This window comes from Bos indicus, chromosome X, assembly GCF_029378745.1.
Source record: "Bos indicus isolate NIAB-ARS_2022 breed Sahiwal x Tharparkar chromosome X, NIAB-ARS_B.indTharparkar_mat_pri_1.0, whole genome shotgun sequence".
Taxonomy (NCBI): domain Eukaryota; kingdom Metazoa; phylum Chordata; class Mammalia; order Artiodactyla; family Bovidae; genus Bos; species Bos indicus.
The window spans coordinates 9,314,834-9,329,939 of NC_091789.1; the positions used below are offsets into that span (position 1 = coordinate 9,314,834).

Sequence of the window (15,106 nt, forward strand, 5' to 3'; positions counted from 1 at the left end):
TTTCAGACTGAGAGCAAAAGACCACGCAGCCTCAAAAGCTGCAAGGCTGAAGTGGGAAACTGACCTAGCTATTCCTGGATAAAGTGTTTCCATAAATAAGAGAGATTGGTCAAAGGTAAAAACACACTGTGTAATATGTCTACAATTAGTGATAACTATGTATTGTTTTATGAAGTTAGTTTAAGAATCTATATAGAGAATCTATACAGAGAATTTGCTGTATAGATTAAAATCTATATAGAGAATTATATAGGGCTATTATGAAATATAACCCTTCATGGGAAATAGATGGGGAAACAGTGGAAACAGTGTCACACTTTATTTTTTTGGGCTCCAAAATCACTGCAGATGGTGACTGCAGCCATGAAATTAAAAGACACTTACTCCTTGGAAGGAAAGTTATGACCAACCTAGATAGAATATTCAAAAGCAGAGACATTACTTTGCCAACAAAGGTCTGTCTAGTCAAGGCTATGGTTTTTCCAGTGGTCATGTATGGATGTGAGAGTTGGACTGTGAAGAAGGCTGAGTGCCAAAGAATTGATGCTTTAGAACTGTGGTGTTGGAGAAGACTCTTGAGAGTCCCTTGGACTGCAAGGAGATCCAACCAGTCCATTCTAAAGGAGATCAGTCCTGGGTGTTCTTTGGAAGGAATGATGCTAAAGCTGTAACTCCAGTACTTTGGCCACCTCATGCGAAGAGTTGACTCATTGGAAAAGACTGTGATGCTGGGAGGGATTGGGGGCAGGAGGAGAAGGGGACGACAGAGGATGAGATGGCTGGATGGCATCACCGACTCGATGGACGTGAGTCTGAGTGAACTCTGGGAGTTGGTGATGGACAGGGAGGCCTGGTGTGCTGCAATTCATGGGGTTGCAAAGAGTCGGACACGACTGAGCGACTGAACTGAACTGACCGAGGTGAATCTTACCATTTGATAATATCTTGGTATCTAGGAGGTGATGAATTGTGACTGATCATGGCTATCTATGTGTGTGTGTGTGTCGTTAGTCATTCAGTTGTATCTGACTTTGTGATTCCATGGACTATAGCCCAGCAGGCTCCCCTGTCCATGAGATTTCCCGGGCAGGAATACTGGAGTGGGTTGACATTTCCTCTTCCAGGGGATCTTCCCGACCCAGGGATAGGACCCTCATCTGCATTGGCAGGCTGATTCTTTATCACTGAGCCACCTGGAGAGATATGGCTACCTACACTCATAGCTTAATGATGAAGAGTAAAGGGGAGTTTTGCAGAAATGAGGACTTCTGAAGGATGCATGAAGGTGCAATTTCTATAGTGCATCACTGTAAATAGCCTTCCTCCATTTTTGCAACTATTTGGCTCCCTTCCCTTCTCTGAAGTCAGGTTCCAAACTTACATGTACAATATGTATTTTTGTACACATCAGCCTAACTTGAAATCATTTGTATGTAGAAGTGTGTTATATAAATGTCTATATAAGGAAATATCATCTCCCTTGTCAGAAACAAAATGCAGACCATCTGTGGATTTAGCACTAGGTAGAAAACTTCCCAGTTGATGATGACACAGTAAATCAAGGTGACTCAGTGCCAAGGGAAGGTGAAATTCAGGGGCTGAGCCTTCCACCTTCAAAAGCTTTTCCTTGTAGCTTCTACTTTTAGTACTAAATCGTGTAAGATCTACGCTGCATTAGCTAGGGGGAGATGAAATTCCCTTAGCAGAGAATCTTAACCTATGGTCCACGGATACAGAAGGACTTCAAGCTTCCTGAAACCCTTGACATACATGGCTGATATAGTATATACGTGCATTTTTTTTTTCTGAAAAAAGATTCAGAGCTTTGATCAGATTCTCAAAGCATTTAGTAGTCCTCTGCCCCTTTGTCCTCTACTGTGAAGAGCCATTACTCTGGGCATTAGGAGATGTTGATGGATTTTCAGAAGAACGGTATGATCTGATTTGTGTTTACAGAGATCACTGCTAACAATATGGAGGAGCGTCTGGAGTTCCCTTTTCATTAGAAGAAGAAATTATAACATATAAAGTAAATATCCTATCTCCCTCAGATATATTACAGAGTGGTGTCCCCCCAAATAAAGAATTTCCAACCTCAGTTTGGCACTCAATACTACTTGGAAATCATTTTTGCAAATGAGAACAAATATTTAAAGCATGGAGTACAGTGTGGCTATCATGTACTAGAGCTGCATCTAAGAGTGTAGATGGAAGAACATAGGCTTTAATGAGTCACGAATTTATATTTTAGCTCTGCAATTTACTCAAGCTATATACTTCTATAATACAGGGGTCATGGTGCTTATCTCCACATCACAGGGTTATAAGAAGGACTAAAGAGAAGCAATATGTGAACCCACTCAGCAGATTACTTGACATGTTGTTGTTTAGTCGGTCAGTCATGTCCAGCTCTTTGACAACCCCATTGTGCAACCTCTTGAGCAGCCCACCAAGCTCATCTGTCCATGAGATTTCCCAGGCAAGAATACTAGAGTGGGTTGCCATTCCCTTCTCCAGGGGATCTTCCCTGCCCAGGGATCGAACCTGGGTCTCCTACATTGGCAGGTGGATTCTTTACTATCTGAGCCACCAGGAAAGCCCACTTGGCATATAATGGCCAATAATATTAATTGTCATTAATATTTCTGCATCTCCATCTTCAGTCCTGCCTCACCTGAGCTGAAGATATGTATGTATACTCCATCTTGGCCAGGTTGAAAACCTCCCTTGTTACTCATATAAAGCTCTTGACTTGATGCCCACTTTCAGCAGACAGCCTTCTTTCTCCTTTATCCAAGACATGAAATTAAATGTTTGCCACTCCATTTTGGAATTTACCTCCTGTCTGAGAGGAAGCACTGAACTCTTTCAAAGCCTTTCCTTCTACCTGAGATTCTGAAATATTCTCCAATAGAGCCTTATTCCTGTCACTACATTCATTTGTACTCACTCTTCAAGTCCTTGTGATTTGGTGTCATTCTTTAAGATTATTGGAACTGTTTATCATCTTGAATGCACACTGCACAATGGAATCTTCTCGGGGATGTTTTTTAATGCCTGGGTCTCACCACTAAAAATTTGGATTTAATTGGTCCGAGGAGCAGTGTTGGCACTGGGATTTGTAAAACCCCAGGTAATTTTAATGTCCAACTAAGGTAGAGAATCTCTGGTCCAAAGCCAGCAATGATCTTCTAACGGCCTTTTTTTTTTTTTTTTGCTTTTTCTCGATTTTCATTCTACTTGTTGATTCTGAAGTCTTTGACTGTTTAGTCACCTCTTCCCACTGGAAAGCCTCTCCCCTTCCCTTTGATTCTTCTCTGACATCTCAAAACCAGCCTTTATCTTCTACCCATTATTTTAAATTCATAGGTCTCTCAGGGTATTATATTTGGCATTCTTTATTTTTGACTGTACATCTTCTCACTGGATGATCTTTTCTACTCTTGCTACTTCAGGAACCACCTATCTCTAGATGATTACACACACACACACACACACACACACACACACACACACCCAGATACCATTTCCTGGAACTCGAGATCTAAATTTGGAGCTATGTCTGCATACAGTGACAGCAGTGGGACCTAATGTCAGACTTCCTGGGTTCCAATATCCCAGTCCTATTACTTAATATCTCTGTAATACTGGGCAAGTTATTTAGCATCTCTGATTCTCACTTTACTCGTCTGTAAAATAGGGATAATAATGATCCAAACCTCACAGCATATTAGGAATATTAAATAACACAATCCATCAAAAGTACCTTACTCAGTGACTGGTGCTTAATAAATGTTAGATGTTTCACTTATAATCATCATTATCATTCCACAGGCAGAATACATGGTTCTAGACTCTCATGCTGCTGCTGCTGCTAAGTCGCTTCAGTCGTGTCCGACTCTGTGCAACCCCATGGATGGCAGCCCACCAGGCTCCCCCGTCCCTGGGATTCTCCAGGCAAGAACACTGGAGTGGGTTGCCATTTCCTTCTCCAATGCAGGAAAGTGAAAAGTGAAAGTGAAGTCGCTCAGTTGTGTCCGACTCTGTGCAACCCCACAGATGGCAGCCCACCAGGCTCCCCCGTCCCTGGGATTCTCCAGGCAAGAACACTTACATATACCACTTTTGTAACATTAATCATACAGCAGTGCTGTAGCTAGTTTATATCTGCCTTCCTAAATGTCCTCTGAATTCTTTGAGGGGAAAGATTGCTTTTTGTTCATCTGTATCTTCAGAGTTTAACTTGGCAGACTTGGCACAGATAAGCAGACCACAGATAGGAAATAGGTTTCATCTCCCTTGCCAGCTCTAATTGATTGACAATGTTTGCACAGAATAATGTGTAGATAAGGATGTGAGGCCACAGTTGGGCTCAGCAGGAAAGAGTTCCACGATTTGATTAGGGACGTTTGCTGTGCTACAGGTAGAGGGTACAGTGCATAAATGCCATGGATATTCCATAGCAGTTTTAGATACTACATAAATAACCATCTATTGATTAACTTTTCATAAACAAATGATACTAGCTGAAAGACATGAACCAGGTGAAGTTGTTGCTAAAGAACTTAGTTTTCTCTTATAGTTTAAAATTTTCGGTAGTCACTATAGATTTTTATGCTAGAAACTTGTGACAACTAGAAGCATAACATGCTTACAGCAGGAAATTCATCACAGGTAATCAAATGTGGTTGAAATTTCATTTTACAGGCCTTGCTACATTATATTACACCTGCCATCTGTATATGCCATCCCATATAAATACAGATTTGGAGACTGAATTCTTTCAAGATTTTTGTGGGAACTGTTATCCAAACTGTTTATATATAAGCCAACAATAGTTTATACTACTGATAAGTGCTTGAAATTAGAGTCAAGATGTGCTTTTCAAATCTGGGCTTCTGTCTACGCCTTGAACCCACAAGTGGCAATACTGTTTGAGCAGCTTCTGCTGTGGGCTGAAGTAGCTTATTAGTCAGGGGCAATTAGGAGGAAAATAATAATCATCTGTGCCCATTTATTTCAAGACGAACTTCATTCACCTAGCAAAGTACCTGGAACACTTGACACTAAATGAATGTTTAATGCATAAATGAGTAAATGAAAAAATGGATGGAGGGAGGGATGGTGGAGGGAGGGATGGATGGATGGTTGGAGGGATGGATGGATGGTTGGAGGGATGGATGGATGGATAGATGGGAGGATAGGTGGATGGAAGGATGACAGATTAGCTTTGCTTCCATGTAATTTTGGTAAATTCAGATTGGCAATTTTACTTTCTTTCCACCAGATGGCGATAATGTGAGATTTAGGTTTAGGTTGCAATACAGAAAGCAGAAAAACAAACAAAAACCGTATTAGGAGAAAGAGAAGCCACAAGAGAGGTTAAGAAGGAAGAAATGAAATGTTTGTGTCAGATGCAGTTCTCAAGAATCTATGATCCCGTGGGATTTTTAACAGCTCTTCTTCATACCATTTGTTATGCATGGATGACTTTCATTCATAATTACTTTTCAGTAAAGCAGCTATATTCAAAACCAATCTTACTTATTATAAAAATCATAGGGCAATTCTCATAACTAAAATTATTATCTTTGATTTATATATCCACACATTTTCATTCATTTTATAATCATTTCTTAGTTAATTGATGCCTCACTTGGAAGTGAGGCTGCTTGGGAACAACTGCTAGCCTGTGTGCCTCCAGGAAATGTACCCCAGCTATTAGACCTGCCAAAAATCATATAAAATAAGCTTGCCTAAGGCTCATTCATCCTATTAGCAAAGAATTGTGTGTAATATTAGATTAGGGTCCATCTCTTAATTAGAAAGCTTTTGGAAAATAAGAAAACTGGTTTTAAAATCCAGTGCTCTGTGTACACAGTGGGGGTGGGGATGGGTTTTTGGCAAATAAAGATAAGAATATGAAGATTTAAAATAGGATCAAGTATTTACTCTTATTAATATTTCCCCAAGCAAGTCCTGAATTGAATGACACAGTAAGTTCCCTAAAAAGTGAAAAAAAACAAGACTCAGAAATATTTCATTATAAATATTGAATATGATATAGCATATCATTTGCCCCTTACTAAAGAAAATCAGAACACAAAGGCTTTTTAAACCTCCTTGCAAAACCTTGGTCACTGAACACAAAAGAAGCTGAAAAGGATTTTAGGAAAGCAAATGAAAGGAAACTAACAATTACTGAGTTTCTAAACACTTTCACATTTATGATCACAACTGATCCTCACAACAACCTCATGATGTACATATGGGAGGCAGTGTAGCACAGTGAACAATGGAAACTTTGGAGTCATAGACTTGATTTCCAAGGCCAACTCTTACTACTTCTTGGCTGTAAAAACCAGCAAGTTATTTCTCTCCGAGCCTCAGTTACCTCATTGGTAAACTGGAGATAACATCTCATCTCATAAGGCATTCATGAGGAGTAAATTTAAGTATCCAGTAGAGCCCTGGAACACAGCAGGTACTACTCAAGTTTTCTTTTATTATTATTGCTACTTTTATTTTTTCTATTGCGATTATGGTATTGATGACAATGAAGTCAACTCTGCAGTCAACTTTATAGGCTCAGAGAGCTGAGGTAACTTGCTTAAGGCTGCACAGTTAGTGAGCTTAGAAGGCATCTAGCACAGTGTCTGATACTATAGCAGGAGCCCAGTCAAACTTATGTTAACTTTCTTCTTTCCTATCTTAAAACTCAATGATTTTCTAAGAATTTTATTCCTTAAAAATAATGAGTCAGGTCACCTCTAGCTAGTTTGATGCAAGATGCTACCATATATTTGTGAAAATCAAGAACATTTTCTTATACATAAAGGTATACATGGGCCAAAATAACACAGAGGATTCCAGACTTCACCAAAAAAAGACAACCAGGGGCCCACAATTTTGCCTGATGTAGGTTAATTCATTTATCCTCTAAAGAGACACATATGTTCCCTCCTGGGTGTCTCTAAAGATCATGAAGTCAATGACAAGAAGACTAACTTTCTAAACTCTCACTTCCTGGATCTTTATACTTGACATAAGTCAATATAGCAAATGATGGTGCTAATTAAAATAGGTCGAAAACATGTTTATTTCAGTTCATGGATGATAGATTCGGGTTTTGGTCCTTAATTTTTTTCAGGTCTCACTCTACACATTCTCCCTGGGTAATCTCATCCATCTCCAGGCATCTCCTACTATATAAGACATCAGTGAACTCAAGTCTATTTATTTCAACAGTCCAGATCTTTCCTGAAGTCTAGACATACATTAACAACTGCTTGGCAGGAAAATCCACCTGGATGTCACCCAAGCAACTTCAACCTAACATGTTCAGAAAGAAACTCATTCCCTTTCAAACCCACTCCTCCTATTTTTCTTCTCTTGGTAAATGGATCACCATCCTCCCAGTTTTCTGACTTGAAATTCAGAATAATCTTTGACTCTGTTATCTCTTTCAAACTCGACAAGTAATCAATTACTAAGGCTTATCAATTCTACCACACTAATACCTCTTGAATATGTTTCTTCACCTCTACTGATACAGCCAGAGTTTAGACATTCATCACCATCCTTAGCCTGGGATAATTCAGTGGCTTCATAGATGGTCTCCCTGCATCCAATTTCCCCCAATTGCAATCAATCTTATACACTGCTGCTTACACATCTACAATACTCTTCACTTCTCATCCTAAAAATTATAAGTCATCATGAAATTCTCTATTACTTAAAAGCTTTTTTTAAAAACTGTGTAAAGGAAAAAATGGAACTCCTAACTTGGGCATGGAAGACTTTTTGTGATCTGATGCCATTGCACCAATTTTCATGTTGAAATTTTCATCATGCTAAGTCTTTTCAGTTTTATGCTTTTGCACCTGCTAACCTACCCTCTGGGCTTCCCTGATAGCTCAGTTGGTAAAGAATCTGCCTGCAATGCAGGAGACCTGGATTCGATTCCTGGGTGGGGAAGATCTACTGGAAAAGAATCTGCCCTCTTGGAATGTCCTTTTCCTGAGTGTGTGTGTGTGTGTGTGTGTGTGTGTGTGTGTGTGTGTGTGTGTGTGTGTGTGTGTACAGTCACTCAGTCATGTCCAACTCTTTGTGACCCTATGGATTAGAACTCACCAGGTTCCTCTGTCCATTGGATTTCCCAGGCAAGAATACTGGAGTAGGTTGCCATTTCTTCCTCCAGGGGATCTTCCCCATCCAAGGATCAAACCTGCATCTCCGGTATTAGCAGGCTAATTCTTACCATCGTACCACCTGGGAAGCCCTCATCCTTTTCCTGGTAAACTCTTATTCAAATGTGAAAAAATTGATCAAATATCACTTTTCTATGGACCCTGATTCACCCATGTACTTCCATAGCAATTTATCTGTAAATGTACCTGCTACATTTAAGTGTAATGATTTGTCAGATGTCTATTTTCTCCACAACATTATGAGTTTCCTACAACCAGAAACTATCATGGTCATCTACATCCCAACCATCTGACTTGAAGCCTGACACATAGCAAGTGCTCAATAAAAGCTTACTGAATAATAATAGGCTATTAAAGAGAAATTAGGATGACATTTTAGAAGACAAACTTTCTCTCATCTCAAAATTTATTTTGAGCACAATGCATGCAGACAAAATCTGGCTAGGTCTTTATACTGACTCAATATAAAATCACTTATATTTTTAGAACAAACTGTCACCAGAAACGCATTCTTATTTAAATTTATAACATTATTAGGTCAAACACTCTATACACTGATTCTATAAGCTACAACTCACAATTATAAGTTCATATTCTGTAAAGACAATCTTATAGAGAAACATTGATGGTAATTACACATTGCTTAAAGCAAAATAGAGCCAAAAAAATTCCCATATGAAAATATTTCCCAATTTCCAGTTACGCAGAAGAAAAAAATTACTCATAACAAAGTTGCAGTCTTCAGCAGACTAAATAGGGAAGACTAAAATGAAGTTCTTGAAAAGACAGATATAAAACTTTTACCAAGTATGTTAAGAGCTAAAACATTAGTGCTTTTTTGCATTTCTTTTTCTTGGGGATGGTCTTGCTCCCTGTCTCCTGTACAATGTCACAAAACTCTGTCCATAGAGTGTCCCTTGGACTGCAAGGAGATCCAACCAGTCCATCCTAAAGGAAATCAGTCCTGAGTATTCATTGGAAGGACTGATGTTGAAGCTGAAACTCCAATACTTTGGTCACCTGATGTGAAGAGCTGACCCGTTTGAAAAGACTCTGATGCTGGGAAAGATTAAAGGCAGGAGAAGAAGGGGATGACAGAGGATGAGATGGTTGAATGGCGTCACCGACTCAATGGACATGAGTTTGAGTAAACTCCGGGAGTTGGTGATGGACAGGGAGGCCTGGCGTGCTGCAGTCCATGGGGTCGCAAAGAGTCAAACATGACTGAGCGACTGAACTGAACTGAAAACATTAGTAACATAGTTAATCTAAATATTTAGTGTATATCTAAATGTTGGTATGAATATCTCAAATTTTGGCTCAATTTAAAATTTTTCTACTGTAAGATTCCAATAAAGCAATTTTCATTTGTAAGAATTTGACATGATCTGTGGTGATCCCTGAGAATTTGCCTTTCTAATAAGTCAGTAGGTGATTCTGCTGCTGGTGGACCAGGGTCCATGCTTTGAGAACCACTGATCTAGATAATCAAATCATTAAAAAAAAATCTCCACACAGACTTATTGTTTTTTTTTTTTAAAGTAATCAGTGCCAACATCAGTATCTCTTTTTTTTTCCTATGAAGTGAAAATGGGGTCTAATACCACTTCTCTATCATCTGAAAAGAAATAAGGAAATCATATTTCTATCTACCTGTTGTCTACTTATTAGAAACTATCTTGTCAATCTACAATTGAGAAACTAAGGTTGTCCAAAGGATATGCCCCACACATGGCTTCCCTTTGGACTATGCTGCACAAGGTTTCAGCATTCTGTCGACAAACTTTCTGGACCTTTGCTTGGTAGTCTCCACTAACTTTTTACAGCTCTTTTTGATGCTGAAGATTTATTTGAGACTTTCGTCCTATATAGGCAATGGCTTGAAAAGCACTTAGCTGTTTACTTTTCCTCTTACTATAAATTATTTATCTTTCAATCTGTAAATGGCTATTTGTAGGATTAAGCAAATTTTGAATGCTCTGATAAGAGGATTGTTGCATGCAAACTCATGCATAATCCGTAAAAAGCACATGTAACCTACAACCAGTTAGGATTGGCATATGAAACAGATTCACTAAGCATATGTAAGAAGTACGAATTGTTAACCAATTAACATCAGCAAATTTGTTTCCAAAACATAAGTTTATGCACACAACCCATTCCCCAGTGAGAAATCATATTAGCTATAAAAATCCAATAAAAACATACCTTGGGTAGATTTCTCGACTTCTTTCCTCGTCCTACTCTGGCTATTGTAATTCATCCTCAGCTCTTGGTTATATTCATGCAGAGTTTCTCTGGAGTTGTATGACTGTCTTGGTTTTCTTCCATCTTCACTCTCATCGGAAGAACTGGTATAAGCTAGGTCCATTTCATGCTTGACTTTTGACAGAGGCTGGTAGGGTTTGCAGTCTGTTTGCTCCATCTCTGACGAAGCAAGCTCAGTTTCATGAAAAAAGGAAGAGGAACTCCTTCAGTGTAAGCAGTCCTGAAAGAGGGATGGAAAAACACAAGCTTGCTTAGATTTGTCCTTTTGCAAGAAAATGCATCTGGCAGATTCACAATTGGTCCTGATAATACTGTCAAAGGAGGGGAGCCAAAGACAAACTGCAGGACACGAAACTAGCCTGGGGCAATAACAACACTGTGTTCCATGCACACTTCATCCAGCATTTAGGATTAAGCTGGAGGTAGCAGTATCAGAAAACACTTAGGGTTAAAAAGAGACAGCCTTCAAAAATATGTGTAACGGAATGCAAATAAAGACTGACTGTGTTGTTCTACGGTGTGTGCTTGTTTTTAATGTTAAAGTCTGTGGTCAGATTAAAAATATATATATAAGATTTTCAAGTGGCCAGAAGTACAAATATTAACCCAGCACATCCTACATTTGAAATGAAAACTGGTAAGAGAACTACATTCAGAAAAAAACACGTTCTTGCCTCTGGTTTAATATTGCATTTAAGAAAGGGGCTCCGAGGAAGAGAATGAATCTGAGTTAGAGAGGCTCATGAAATAAAGTGTCCTTAAGGGGGACTGAGTTCTTTGTGTTCATATTGTGGCTTCTGTGCCTCGGGCTTGCAGAGCATTTTTAATGAGTTAGGTGGTGGTAAATTTTTGTTCTTCATAGTACCAAGAGGATATAAACAGCACTTATAGTGAGTATAGTGGTGTAGAAACAGCAGGATCTAAATCGGGTTTAGAAATAGAAATTTAAAACTTCATGATAAATCATTGAAAGAAATCCCCTTCCCCACAGAACGCTGAGCTAGGAGTCATAAGGCTCTTAAGACCAGTAGAGGCATTATCCCCCTTACTGAGCACAGAGCGGTTTGAGCAGCTCAAACACCATCTGAGATGTCAAAGCCTTCTGAAAAGTTTTAAGTCCTGTAAACATGTGCTTATCTTCATTCTATATATTATTTTATCATCATTTTCCTGCACTGTTGCAACTTTGCAACTTGGCTCTTTCATACAATGTTAAAGAAACTTAGCTTGAAACCAAACAAGGCCATGATTTTATTTTGCAGTGAAAATGACTCCCTGATTTTTCTTCAGCTCTTCACCATATGCATTTTCAAAGAAATCTACTGACATCTGGATGGTGGCTCCTTTGTCACGTACAGTATCTCACTTTTGGGAATTTCTATCACATGCATAACAAAAAGAACATTGAAATCACTCTGTAAAGCTGATAGATTGATGAGCATTCAAAGGTACACAATGTTTCGTAGCATGAACAGTTGCACTAGTTGAGGCCTTAACCACATATTAAGGTCCTTGAAGGCAGACTCTGAGTCTTATGCATCTTTATATACCCCATACCACTTAGCACTACTCTAGGCACATACATAGTAAAAACTATTTAACTCCTGAACCTACAAATTCCATAAGTGGTCTATGGAGGCCCCTTGTTTGCTTGAATTGATATCAGAGCTGAGCATCCTTGGAGAGAAAGCAGATAAATGAATATATACTGGTGATTCAGCAACAATCTAAGTTCATGCCTTCTTACATACTGAATCTAAAATCCTCAATTCACAGCTCCAGCCTAGGTCCCTCCCCTGTGCCACAGACTTGAGTATCCAACAGCTTTCTCAAGGTATCTACTTAGATATCTAAAAGGTATCTCAAATGTATTGAGTTCAAAACTGAGCTCCTGATTCCCACCCCTTCCCCACACTTTCTTTCATAGTCTTCTCTTTCTTGGTAAAAGGCCACTTCATTATTCTGTTTGCTCAAGCCACAGACTCTGAATTCATGCTTGATTCCCACCTTTCACGTCCCACATACAATCCATCAGTTCAACCTGTTGGTACTACCTTTGAAATATATCCAGAATCCAAAGGCATCCTCTACTTCCCCAATACCACACCAGAGTTATTGCCAAAGCCTCCCAATTGATCCCCTGGTTTATACCATTGCTCCCTTATAGCACATTCCTCACACTCCAGCCAGAATGAAGCTTTTAAATCTAAGCCATATCATCTCTTTTTGGCTCAAAAGCATTATTGGCACCTTCAGTTCAGTTGCTCAGTCATGTCCTTTAAAATAAAAGCTGAAATTCTTACAATGACCTAGGTGAACTCCTACAATGTCTACCTCTACCCACCCTAACCTCTCCAAACTCATCCTTTGATATTTCTTCCTATGTCACCCATTCCAGATGTATTGGGTTGGCCAAAAAGCTTGTGTGGGTTTTCATAAGGTGTTATGGAAAAACCCAAATGAAGTTTTTGGCCAACCCAATATTAGCCTCCTTGCTGTTTCCGAAAATACCAGGCACAATTCCACCTCAGGGCCTTTGCAACCTCTCATTGTAAACCACTAAAAAATGTCATTTCTCATCCTCCTTCCTGTCTTTCATAGAACTTGTCACTAAACGGTATACTGTATATTTTATTTGTATATTATCTGCCACATGTCTCTCCCATCGAAAATGCAACCTCCATGAAAGTGGAGATTTGTATTTGTTCTATTCATTTCTATATTCCTAAAATGAGCACAGTGCCTTGCATATAGTACACGTTTGATCAATATCTGCTAAATGAATTGAATAAACCAATGTCAAGACTTACATCTTCCCTGGTGGCTCAGAGGTTAAAGTGTCTGCCTCCAATGCGGGAGACCCGGGTTCGATCCCTGGGTCGGGAAGAAACCCTGGAGAAGGAAATGGTAACCCACTCCAGTATCCTTGCCTGGAGAATCCCATGGACGGAGAAGCCTGGTAGGCTATAGTCCATGGGATCGCAAAGAGTCGGACACGACTGAGCGACTTCACTTACTTACTTAAGACTTATAGGACGGTCTAGAGAAAATGTAGAAATGAATAGACCATAGTCTCTGCGCCCAAGGAACTCACAGTTGTAATATAAGTGATAACAAACAACTCTACTACAAAGTAGAATGGAATAACTCACAAAAAAACAAAACAAAGTTCTATCTAAGCATTAAAGATGAAGGTATTGGGAAAGGACTGCTAATTTGTTCACCACCACCACCATCATTACAACCAATGAAATTCCAATGAGCATCTAAGGGAAATTTTAATCTCTTTCTTTTCAAGTTCCCATAGCATGTTCTTCAGAAGGTAGGTAGTTGTCTGGATTTTAGGCCTTGAAAGTGAAAGTGAAAATGTTAGTTGCTCAGTCATGTCTGACTCTTGGCTGCTCCACGGACTGTAGTCTGCCAGGTTCCTCTGCCCATGGAATTTTCTAGGCAAGAATACTGAAGTGGGTTGCCATTGCCTTCTCCAGGGGATCTTCCTGATCAAATCCTGGGTCTTCTGCTTTACAGGCAGATTCCTTACTGTCTGAGCCACCAGAGAAGCCCCTTGATTTAGCTACCAGTGTTCTTGCCTGGAGAATCCCAGGGACGGGGGAGCCTGGTGGGCTGCCGTCTATGGGGTCGCACAGAGTCGGACACAGCTGAAGCGACTTAGCAGCAGCAGCAGTGCACCATGAGATATGTAACAATAACAGACTTCTGAGATGCATCATTGCAGCTGAAGATTGGACTTTCACCCAGAAAAGGAGACATTAATAACATTTATTTCACTTCACTTTAACCAACACATACAGTTCTTTGTTTATTAAAGACTGAAAGTTTACTGAGCAGGGGTGGAGAGCTATTTTCCACATAAGGTCATTGATAATGGAAAAATAACAAACAAGAATCTTATAATTAAAAAAATAATTAAATGTTTATTAGCCATCTGTATGTCTTCTTTGGAGAAATGTCTATTTAGTTCTTTGGCCCATTTTTTGATTGGGTCGTTTATTTTTCTGGAGTTGAGCTGTAGGAGTTGCTGGTATGGGGAGGGAGGAGGGAGGAGGGTTCAGGATGGGGAACACATTTATACCTGTGGCGGATTCATTTTGATATTTGGCAGAACTAATACAATTATGTAAAGTTTAAAAATAAAATTTAAAAAAAAATAATAATTAAATGTTTAATAAAATGTCATAATATGGAGATAAATAGGTATTGTTCTACTTTCTAAACACACTTCCCAACTCTTACTTGCTCTTTCAGTGAAGTCTTTGGTTCACTCTGCCTGGGATTAACATAGCAGAGATATGGTCAAAATAATGCTCCCTGTTAAGTTTCAGTTGGTTATAAACTTACGTCACTCAAACCTGTCAATTTAAATTTAAAAATGAAAACCATTTAACTTCTAATGCCTAACACTGTATTTTGGTCACTATGATTTATCCTGTTAAAATCTCTATTTTTACGTATAGAAATTTAGACATTCTTCTTTCCCTCAGTATATGTATTTGCAACACGAAAATGAGATGAGGAGAGAGAGTGAGAGATGCCTATATCCATTTTAAACCATTCTTAATGTTCTCATCACAGCTATTCACAGCTATAATCATTGAGTATAGCCTGGA

At 39.1% G+C, this 15,106-nt stretch overlaps 1 protein-coding gene across 5 annotated transcripts in view; it reads right to left on the reverse strand.

Moving 5' to 3' along the window:
* Positions 1-15,106, reverse strand: part of TENM1 (teneurin transmembrane protein 1) — a 909,292-nt gene that overhangs the window by 630,602 nt on the left and 263,584 nt on the right. For all 5 annotated transcript variants that reach the window (XM_070784169.1, XM_070784168.1, XM_070784167.1 and 2 more), the window contains exon 4: positions 10,419-10,698. In XM_070784169.1, coding sequence (XP_070640270.1) covers positions 10,419-10,635 — 217 coding nt within the window. In that variant the 5' untranslated portion in view covers positions 10,636-10,698. The remainder of the gene's footprint in view (positions 1-10,418; positions 10,699-15,106) is intronic.